This window comes from Lactuca serriola, chromosome 6, assembly GCF_051521515.1.
Source record: "Lactuca serriola cultivar US96UC23 chromosome 6, Lser_US96UC23_V15, whole genome shotgun sequence".
Classification (NCBI taxonomy): Eukaryota; Viridiplantae; Streptophyta; class Magnoliopsida; order Asterales; family Asteraceae; genus Lactuca; species Lactuca serriola.
In genome coordinates this window covers 22,367,381-22,378,444 of record NC_136413.1, presented here as the reverse complement: position 1 = coordinate 22,378,444, position 11,064 = coordinate 22,367,381, and the positions used below count along the sequence as shown (strand labels likewise).

The 11,064-nt window shown below is 34.5% G+C and overlaps 1 protein-coding gene across 1 annotated transcript; it reads right to left on the bottom strand.

Annotated features, from left to right (window-relative positions):
* Positions 1-2,935: 2,935 nt before the first annotated feature.
* Positions 2,936-4,032, bottom strand: LOC145058306 (ethylene-responsive transcription factor FZP-like). Its single transcript, XM_079006229.1, has one exon. The coding sequence runs from the start codon at positions 3,956-3,958 to the stop codon at positions 3,011-3,013; it is 948 nt and encodes a 315-aa protein (XP_078862355.1). The 5' UTR covers positions 3,959-4,032; the 3' UTR covers positions 2,936-3,010.
* Between the last annotated feature and the right edge of the window lie 7,032 nt (positions 4,033-11,064).

The following is an 11,064-nucleotide window of genomic DNA, read 5'->3' as shown; positions in this document are numbered from 1 at the left end:
TTGTTTTAGTTTTTAGTTAATCACTTGTTAGGTGGAGTGTTTAAGTTTCTAGTCTTGTAAAACTAGAGAAAAATCTTTACTTTTATTACTTGCTTAGTTAAAATTAGTTATTAGTTTAATTTTCATTCCTTGAGTTTGACACTCTACTTATTCAACTACACCACTAAAAGACAGGTTCACTGCCTTTGTGTGCTAAATTTATAATTTAAAAGTAGGATTAAAACTAGTGCATTTTACACACATCAAATACAACCTCAACCCAACCCGCATAACATATAACATAACTACTGAGCATGCAATAATCATATAACATCACAGGTAGTCCTACAGGTCTACCTAACTGGCATAACCACTAGCATGCAACACTAACTCATACTCAACATTTAACACTACTAGGATAACATATCCAACGGGTTGACCTTGGTGCCTTAGACCCCTTAGTATAGTGAGGATAACTCACCTTGCAACTGCCGAACCGAATCACAAGAGCACAATCCCGAAGCATCACCTCAAACTCCAACACCTATATCCATCAATAACCATTAACGTAAATATCCAAATTACCATAATACCCCTGAAGGTCAAAGTCAAAGTCCTCAGTCAAAGTCAACCTTCCTGATTGACTCTACTCGCTGAGTCAACCCGTCGACTCGCCGAGTTCTCATATCCAGAAAACTCTCATAGCACGACTTAACTCGCCGAGTCGCCCCAACACTCGTCGAGTCCAACGATCTCTGAGTTCCATCCTGACCAAATCATTGAGTCCCCAACCGAATCACTAATACCAAAAACCAAGCTAGAAAGGGACTTAAATCTTGGGGAAGGGCTTTTGCATAACAACTAGAAAGGCTTTCTGCATCAATAATCCATATAGAACTCAGATCTGGAGTTTCAACTCCAGATCTAACTCATGCTTCAAGATCTCATCAATATTTCTCCAACCAAACCCTAAAACTCCATGAAAATGGAACTAGAAAGGAGAAGGCCAAGGATAACGATTCCTTACCTCCAAAATGATCTCCCATTGAAGTATAATTCGGATCTCTTCAAGTCTCCTTGATCCAAGCTTCTTGATCTTCAAGATCCCTTCACAAATCACACCAATTTGCTTCCAAGTCTTCTCCCAAACGAAATTAGGGCTTCTGGATCTCAAAAGGGTAGAAAAAGAGGCTGGGGGTGGGTTATAATGTTCTTTATATAGGGCACAACCCCCGGGATTAGGGTTTTCTCCCTTCAGCACCAACTCATCGAGTACAAGCCGCCGACTCGGCGAGTTGGCCACTTAAACCCGCGACAAATCCCGCTCCGACTTGGCGAGTAAGCATGCCTACTCTTCAAGTCCCTTTCCTTAATTTACAATTGAAGCCCTTCCACAGCACCTCTCGAATTCGGGGTGTTATATATATATATATATATATATATATATATATATATATATAGGGATGGTTTACTTGAGATTAAAAAAAATAGATATCTTGATATTCAACCTCAGCCATATATTTTTTATTTGTCACTCTAATGCTCCAGCGTACCAGCAGCAGTGGGGTACGCCTAATCAAAAATGATTATACATATATCTTTGTTCACAGATTAAGTAATCATATGTGATTATGATATTTGGTAGCAGAAGATGTAGTGATTGTAGAGGTGACGGTGATATAAGTGACTGAAATGACAGTAGTGGGGTCGGATGGTGTCAGAGGTGGTGGTATTGGTGGTGTCGATGGCAGTTGTGGTGGTGGGAATGGTAGCGGAGGAGAAATAAACGAGTAGCGCTATACAATCATTTTATGATTATAGCATGTATGTCGCTTGGGTACGTCGGAGGGTTAGTGGGACAAATGTAAAATATGTTGTTGAGGTTAAATCTCATGATCTTTATTTTATTTTAATTTCAGCGGAACATATATATATATATATATATATATATATATATATATATATATATATATATATATATATATATATATATATATTGGTTATTTAACAAAACTAAACATAATCTGTTAAAAAGTCCGTTACAGGGTTTTTTGTGTGTAAGTTTCATTCATTAGGGACAATCTCAATAAAAAAAAGTTTTCTTTTAGTTATTTTAAGAATAAATTATAAATAAAGCTAAAGGATCCTTGAGGTTTTTTTTTTTTTTTTTTTTTTTTTTTTTAACTTTCAATTTTTTTCTTTTTTTTTTTTTTTTTTTTTTTTTTTTTGTTTTGTTATAATTATCTGGACATGGTTTTATTTTCTTCGTCATTTTCTTTATTGTCATAAAGTTAAATAACTTTCACCCAAATAAAATATTGATAAATATGTGTAGGTGATATATACACTACTTGTACATATATTATAGTTTTAATTAATATATATCATATATGTGATACTAAACTACACTCGTCAAAATAAATTTTGATCAAAATTTGGTTATCCTACGTAACTACACATTAACATGTAAATATCACACCAAAAAAAAAAAAAAACATGTAAACAATATATATCGGTTAAAATTTAATGAATTTTCCAAACATATATGTAATATTCAAATATGTATCGGTAGTAAAATTTCCACGTCATTTTGATAAAAATAGTAAAATAATGTGTCGGGTGAAAGTTAACAAATTGTCAACACATATATTCAATTTCTAAGTTTGTATTAATAAACTTTGCTACATGTGTGGATACAAAACTTGTTACGCATGACCGATTTTTGAGTAAAATTTTCACACCAAAATAAAGTGTCGGTAAAAAGTATTATTTACATACCCTAAGTGTTGATAGTCACTAAAATTTATCAGTGCACATATAAAAATATATGTGGGTATTTTCCCACACATTAACATGTGTGGGTAACTTAGGTGTACGTAAACACTTTATAGGGTTAACACCTTAATTAAAACTAGTCGTTATAATTCAGAACTCAATGTTTAGATTTATATATATATTCGGTTAAATCAAGGTAGACTTAAACATGTATTGAAACAAACTTACTCGAGAAACAAAACTCAACACACAAAACTTAAAACCCAACGCCAATTATGTCACTATAGGAGCAGCTAGTACTCGTTGAACTATTGGTCACGTTGCTACTAGCACCAGCCATTAGTTCATAACTCAAGTTTGAATCGTATAAACCTACCATCTGACCTTCTTCCTCGCACATGGATGATGTATCTGGATAGTTGACCATTGCTGAAAGCTCATATCCGTTCAACGTCTCCCATGAACTATCGTTACTACCACCCCAGATATCGCCATACTCATGCTGATCATTAGAAGGAAAAAGTTGGCTGCTTTGATCCCAGTATGATCGCTGACTTGTCGGATCATCATGACTTGTATTTACGTTATTCCCGTTATTTTTTCTGGGGTTTAAGTAATCATCAGGTACAATGGAGCCGAGGTAACCAGAGTTGTCACCTTCACTAATCAAAAAGTTATGGTGGTCATCAATGGAGGATTGGTAGCACTTGTCAAGGCCTGATTGGTTTGGATTCTGGGGGAAATTAGTAGGGTTGATTGGTTGTTTAGCGGTCGTAGCATGGTGGGAAGGCTGTGCGTTAAAGAGTTGTGCAGGCTGGAATAAGGTTTGAACATCAAGAGGAGATATTAGAGAGTGAAAATTGGTGTTAGCGTGATCAGTAGCGTAGATGAAATTGGTCCTTGCTTGGGTACCCTTCATGGATAGGGCAGCCCTATCATATGCAAGGGCAGCTTCTTGGGCAGTATCAAATGTTCCAAGCCAATGTCTTTCTTTGGTTGTGGGGTCTCTTATTTCCGCTGCGTATCTTCCCCATGGCCGCCTCCTGACACCAAGGAACCGCCCTGGCTCCGCCTCCTTTTTTCGGCCTCTTCTTTCTGTTGGCTGAGGAATGGATGTGTTCCTTTGCAGTATCGTAAAACCCACGTCAATATGAGGGTTGGCTTCAAGGGATTGGATCTTAGTAGAAGATTTTGGGGTAGACATTCTTGTACCAGAGTGAAAGAGAAATACAAGGATATATCTATAGATATAATAGAAATACAAGGAGAGAGAGAGAGAGAGAGAGAGAGAGAGAGAGAGAGAGAGAGAGAGAGAGAGAGAGAGAGAGAGAGAGAGAGAGAGAAGTGGATAGCAAGTGAAGTTTGAATGAGATTTGCTTCAAAGATGTGAGTACTTATAGAGAGAGAGAGAGAGAGAGAGAGAGAGAGAGAGAGAGAGAGAGAGAGAGAGAGAGAGAGAGAGAGAGAGAGAGAGAGAGAGAGAGAGAGAGAGAGAGAGAGAGAGAGAGAGAGAGAGAGAGAGAGAGAGAGAGAGAGAGAGAGAGAGATTTTGCATATTCAATTATTCTCAACGTGGTTTAATCAGAGAGGATAAAGTTCAATGTATTGATCCACTCATAATTATTCCATTCATGGGTAATCAGTCTTACAAATCTAGTTTTATCAATATACTCAATAAATAAATAACTATAAAAAGCATTATAAAAATAGTGTTAAAATTCATAAATATTATTAATATATAGTTCTCTTTAAAAATAATGTAAATGTTTGTTAAATAATAATACGTAATTTTGATATAAATTTATTTGTTTTATAGTTACCATCAATTTAGTTACTATCAATTTTTAATGAATATGACCAAAAATAAGATTTAAACTTACTAACTTATAAGTTTCAATATAAATAGCAAATTCCTACTTTAAATGAGTCTACAATATAAGTTTACCAAGATTATCATCTCCAGGTTATTCGTCTATCAAAAGTTGTAGAGGGTTCATTTATATACCTTACAGAAAATCAAATAATTTATACATTCATATATAACATCGATTATATAATAAACACTTTTTCAAATTTGAAGTTTACCAATTAAAATCTACACATGATTTGATTACAAAATAACAGCTACTCTAAAAAAGGTATCTCAATCTCTTATTTTTATTTTTATTGTAGTTATTTGATTGCCAAATGTTATGAGTTTACCATTTAATCTTCAAATAGTTATAATTTTGTTGTTAATTTGTTAATTTTATGTCGAATGTTGAATATACATTTGATGTTAGTGTTTTTTTCTTTGCTTGTTCTTGTAATCATTCATCTGCGACATTTCTTTGTATATAATGAATCTTCAACGTTTAAATAATCAATTAGATTATTATATTTAAATAATTTCAAATTATTTCTAAAGTTTTATTGATTTTGAGAATGTTATGTTGTGCATATATTTTAAAGTTTAATTGTTATCTTGTTTATTTGTGCTTTAGTGTTAATAAAGAATTTAGTAAGTTTTTTTTTCTTAGTATAATTTCACATTTTCTATGTAATTTAATAAAAAAGATGTTTTTTTTTGCTTTTGCAGTTAATAATCACTATCTTAAAGTATGAATATTGATCGTTCAAGTAGTAGTAATTCTCATGATCGTTTTGATTTTGAACTCTACTATAATAAATCTTTTAAGCTTGTTTGTTGCGATAAGTTGATACATAAAAAGCCTTTCATATTAAGTCTTTAGAGATTGGCATTGACTTTTATAAGTCTTATGGACAAGAATCTGGTTTTGATGTCAATTTGTCATGTCAAAAAAAATATAATGATCGCATAGTTCGTCTTAGATATTCTACATGCAGTAGTTCTGGTTTTACAGTCGTTCAAGAATGAAAATATTGATGAAAAATTTTGAGATGTTAAAAGAAGGAAAACTTCATCTAAGAAGAAAAGATGCCATGTTTCAAAGTTCAAGAATGTATGTTCTTTAATGTTCTAGATTTATGTGTTTGTTGAAGATCACAACCATGAACTTGTTGCTCAAGATTAGTTGCACTTATTAAGAATTAATAGAAAAATCGATTTTCTTGATGAATCCTTTATATATATGGTTGGTACTTGTAACATTGGTGCTTCAAAAGCTTATAACTTGTTGAGTAGTATGAAGGGTGGCTTTGATTTTATGGGAGAGATTATAGTCGACTATAAAAAATTTCATAGAGATTTAAATTTTAAAGTTGGTGTCAAAGATTCCCAAATGGTTATGGATATAATGAAAAACAGAATTTATTTCTCAAAATGTTCATTTGAGGTCCAAACACATGTTGATGATCATCTTACTGGACTTTTTTGGGCTGATGATACTTTGAAATCCAACTATAATGAATTTGGAGATGTATTATCTTTTGATGCTACTTATCAAACAAACAAGTAATTCCTATTCCTTATTATAATATTGTTCAGTTATTATATTTGTAAAACTATAATTTTTGTGTGAATTTTTAAAAACTGTTTTCAGGTATTCTATGGTATTAGTTCTTTTTAATGGAGTTGACCACCACAAGCATTATGTTACTTTTACTGATGGTTTACTAGCTCGTGACATAGCAAATGCATATGTGTGGTTGTTCGATGAGTGTCGTAAAGCATTTGTCAATCAACCCATGATGATTGTAACAGATCAAGAATAATCAATGAAGAAGGTTGTTAGTTTTTTTTCTTGAATCCAAGCATAGACTATACATGTGGCACATCACTTAAAAACTTGAGGAAAAGGTGTATACTTGTTCATGATTTTTTTTTGTTATTTGTAAAAATAATATGTAAATATTTGTCTATCCATCTTAGTTATTATTTTATATAAATTTTCTTGTGAATTGTGCTTTTTTCAAATTTTTTGTCAATTTATGATCATTTGTGTACAGGTTTCACATTGTTATGTTATTTGAAAATGTATATCTATGTTTATATGTTTCTTTGTTTCTTGATTCCTATCTATGTTTATAACCAACTAGACATCCTAAAGTTTATCATTTGTGTACATGATTCACATATTAATGTTTATGTAATTATTTTATTTTTTGAGATTCAAATGATAGTTTTAATTTATTTCAACTTTAATACTGATGTTTATGTGTTTCTTTTTTAGATTGATATCAATGTTTATAACCATTATGGAATCTTCAATGTTCACCACAAGAATTTGAAAGTTGATGGTCAACAATGTTAGATAATTTTGATCTCAAAGAAGTCGAACGCTTAAAGTCTATGTTTAAAATAGACGAAATTGCAAGAATGGTCCTTGTGGTTAGGTGGAAATTGCCACTTTTGGCCAAAAAGGTTTGGGCTAGCATTGATGGTCCATAGGTTTGCATTTTGTTTCCACTTTGGTCCAAAACCTTAACTTTCTTCGTCTTTACAAAACAAAAAAAAATAGGAGGAAGTTGTGACACGTTCACTAAAAAAACCGTTTGTAGCGAATAATTTATTAAAAAAAATAAAGAAGCTTAACACAAAAGCAGAAAAAGAAATAATAATAACCTGGTCCCGGGCATCTACCATTATACCCATAATGGTCGGCCATACTATTGCTATCCATACTGCCGTCCCTTTTCCCCTGTTACCATCCATTTGACTTGTCAAATGGAGGGTATTTTCGTCATTCCCTATTTTACTCCCTATATTTAATTAATAAACTCCTTTTACGTATCCATCCCTTACTGCGATACGGATAAAAGCGTCGATCATACTCACATTTATAGTCTTAATTACATAGATAGTCGTTTCCACTTCGATTTTCATTAACTGAGGATCAAGAACCCTAATCCCATTTCCAGCTTGTGCGCTTCGATCAAGTGAGTTGATCAGTTAATGCAAGTTCCAATCTGGAATGTAAGGTTGTATGAGAAAGCATTCAACGCAAGGGTGGTTTATGGTACGTAATTTTTATTTTGCTCACTAAGTTGCCTTTTTATGTGAAATCCTCTCATCTGAAACTTCTTTTTTGTTCTTGTTTTGAAGATGGATACCCTACTATGTTTACCATCAAGCTACATCATGGGGGAGAGTTCACAAAGTTTCCAGATGTGAACTACATTGATGGAACTGTGACATACGTTGACATGGTCGATATAGAAGAGTTTTCTGTTCATGAAATGGATGCCATCATGAAAGGGTTAGGATACTCAATTCCCCCAGTTATCTATTATCATTTTCGGTTGCCCAAATGAGACATGCATTTTGGACTATGTGCCCTAGGAAATGATGATGATGTTCGTAATCTTGCCCAATATGTGATGGAGCATAAAGTCATAAGGGTGTACACTGAACACGGTTTTACAAAATTGCTTACTTACTTTATGGCTCCTAAACCTGTTAAAAAGGTCGCTATTGAGCAATTAGATGAAATTGAGGAACATGAAACCACCACAACTTATAACCAAGCTAGTGATAGGAAAAGGAGTTGGACCAAGGACAAATCTTTGTCAGTATCCCCTGTTTTACATAATGAAGGTGCTTTGTCAATATCCCCTGTTTTACATAATAAAGGTGCTTTCTCATTATCCCCTGAGTATAATAGGAAAGGGAGTTGGACCAAGGACAAATCTTTGTCATCATGCAATAAGAAATTAGGCATGGGTGATGTTAGTGAAGCTAATGTAGATGGGGATAAGGATCATGCACCTAATGATTTTGATGAGGCAGCTAATGAATTTGATCTTGGATTGTACCAACAGATTTTAGAATCTAATTCTGAATTTGATAATGGATTCAATGAAGAGAAGGAAGGGGATGAAGGGGAGGAGGTAGTTAATGAAGTTATTGCGAATGTAGATATGAGGAATTATGAGAAGGATGCTAGAGTTGAAGATGATGTAGATATGGGGGGTTATCAGATGGATGTTGGAATTGAAGATGATGTAGATATGGGGGGTTATCAGATGGATGCTGGAGTTGAAGATGAAGTTACTCATAATGTAGCTGAGGATGAAAGAAGTTATGGGGAGGAGGATAATGGTGAAAGAAGTGATGGGGAGGAAGATAGTGATGAAAGAAGTGGTGGGGAGGAGGATAGTGATGACAGTGACTTTTGGGTAGATGAGGATAACATAATTCCTGAAGTAGAGGTAGATATGAAGGATTTTTACATGAGTGTTGATCTGGAAGCTGAATTTATGGAAAAGAGAGTAACAAATCCCATGCATAATGATAGTGATGAAGACCCTAAAGACCATGAAGATTTGGATGTAATTGATAATGACCAATGGGATTCAATGGATGAGGGTTCTGATATGGAAAGGAAAAGGAGAGTTTTATTAAAAGAATTAAGGAAGGAGACAAGGTGCTCTTAAGGGGAGATACATAAAGTTACTTTTAGGATAGGACAAAAATATAAAAATAAAAAGGAGTTAAAGGAAAAAATACAATTGCATGCATTGGAAACCAGGAGGAATATATTCTTCAAGAAAAACGACAAAACAAGGTTAAGAGCTTTATGCAAAGGGACTATATCCTTTAATGAGGGTGATGTCGGTGAACCTACCCCTTGTACTTGGGTGATACAAGGTTCTAGGTCAACTAAAGATGGTACTTGGATGATTAAAACATATAACCACGAACACAGATGCTTGCATACAAGAAAAGTGAGATCTGCAACTGCAAAGTTCATTGGGAAGCAAATAATGGATCAGGTTGAATTAAACCCAACAATCCCTGTGAAAGCTTTAAAAGAGCAACTGCAAAAGGAATATCAAGTGGGTTTCTCTATACATTAGATTTTCAGGGCTAAATCTAATGCAAAAAAACAAGTGCAAGGGGATTACAGAAAACAGTATGAGGTTCTCAGAGATTATGTCTTAGAGCTACAGTCTACCAATCCAGATACAACTGTGAGGTTAGAATTTGAGTCTGAACCCAACTCCAATGCCACCTCAAGAAGATTTAAAAGAATTTATGTGTGTCTGGGTGGAATGAAGAAAGGGTTTAGAGCTTGGCTGAGGGATTTTCTTGGTTTTGATGGGGCATTTATGAAGGGCCCTTTCCCAGGACAGATATTGACTGCAGTTGGGGTAGACTCAAACAATGGAATATACCCCCTGGCTTATGCCATTGTTGAGTCTGAGAATACTCAAAGCTGGAAATGGTTTCTTGAGATTTTAGGAGATGACTCAGACCTATATGCAAACTCAAACTTCACATTTATAAGTGATAGACAAAAGGTATGTAATTGGTATCTTAAATTTACTATATTTGCATGAAATATACTAACTATGTTTTATTTCCTTACAGGGTTTATAGGCAGCCATTGCTCAGTTGTTTCCATGTGCTAAGCACAGATATTGTCTCAAGCATATACATGATAATATGAAGAGAACATGGAGATCCAATGAACACAAAGAAAACTTGTGGAATTGTGCCACAGCAACAACAGTCCAAGAGTTCAATCACTTAATGAATGAATTCAACTTATTTGACAAGGATGCATATAATTGGTTGAAGCAGATCCCCCCACAACACTGGGCAAGAAGCCACTTCACAGGTAATTTCCAAATATGCCCCTGAGGTGTATTACTTTGTTAGTACACTGTCTTACTTACTATTTACTTTGTTTTTGACAACATTTCAGGGAGAGCAATATCATATATGCTTTTAAATAATCTTTGTGAAGTTTTCAACAACAAATTGGTTGAAGGAAGGGATAAGCCACTAATAACTTGCTTGGAGTACATCATGGAATACATGATGAAAAGAATATGTAATGTCATCAAGGTGCAAAATAAGTGTGTAGGGCCTCTAACTCCTTCTGCAACAAAGATTATGGATAAAAATGTCTATTTGGCATCTCAGTACACAACTAGGTGGAATGGTTCAGACAAATACCAAGTGAAAGGGCCATGGCAGGATCAACAAGTTGTTGACATGGCAGAAAGGGTATGCAGCTGCAGGAAGTGGGAATTAACTGGCCTCCCTTGTAAACATGTCATAGCTGTCCTAAATGATAAAGCAGAAAATGGTGAAAAGATTGGAGAGTTACACACTTATGTCCACAGGGTGCATTGGCTAGAAACTTGGAAAGTAGCTTATGTTCATAAGGTAGAGCGTATTAAAGGGAGAGCAATGTGGCCTATAAGTGATTGCCCAATTAAAATCACCCCTCCTCTGCACCATAATCAACCTGGGAGACCCAAGAAAAAGAGAAGGCAATCTGTAGGGGAAAGAAGCTAGAATAAGGGAGAGAATGGTAATGGTGCTAGTGGGAGTCAAACTGATGGGGCTAGTGGGAGTCAAACTCATGCTGCAAGTGGGAGTGGGAAGTTAACAAGGAG

Coding starts and splice junctions, on each gene's coding strand:
- LOC145058306 (XM_079006229.1), bottom strand. CDS start 3,958: ATGTCTACCCCAAAATCTTCTACTAAGATCCAATCCCTTGAAGCCAAC.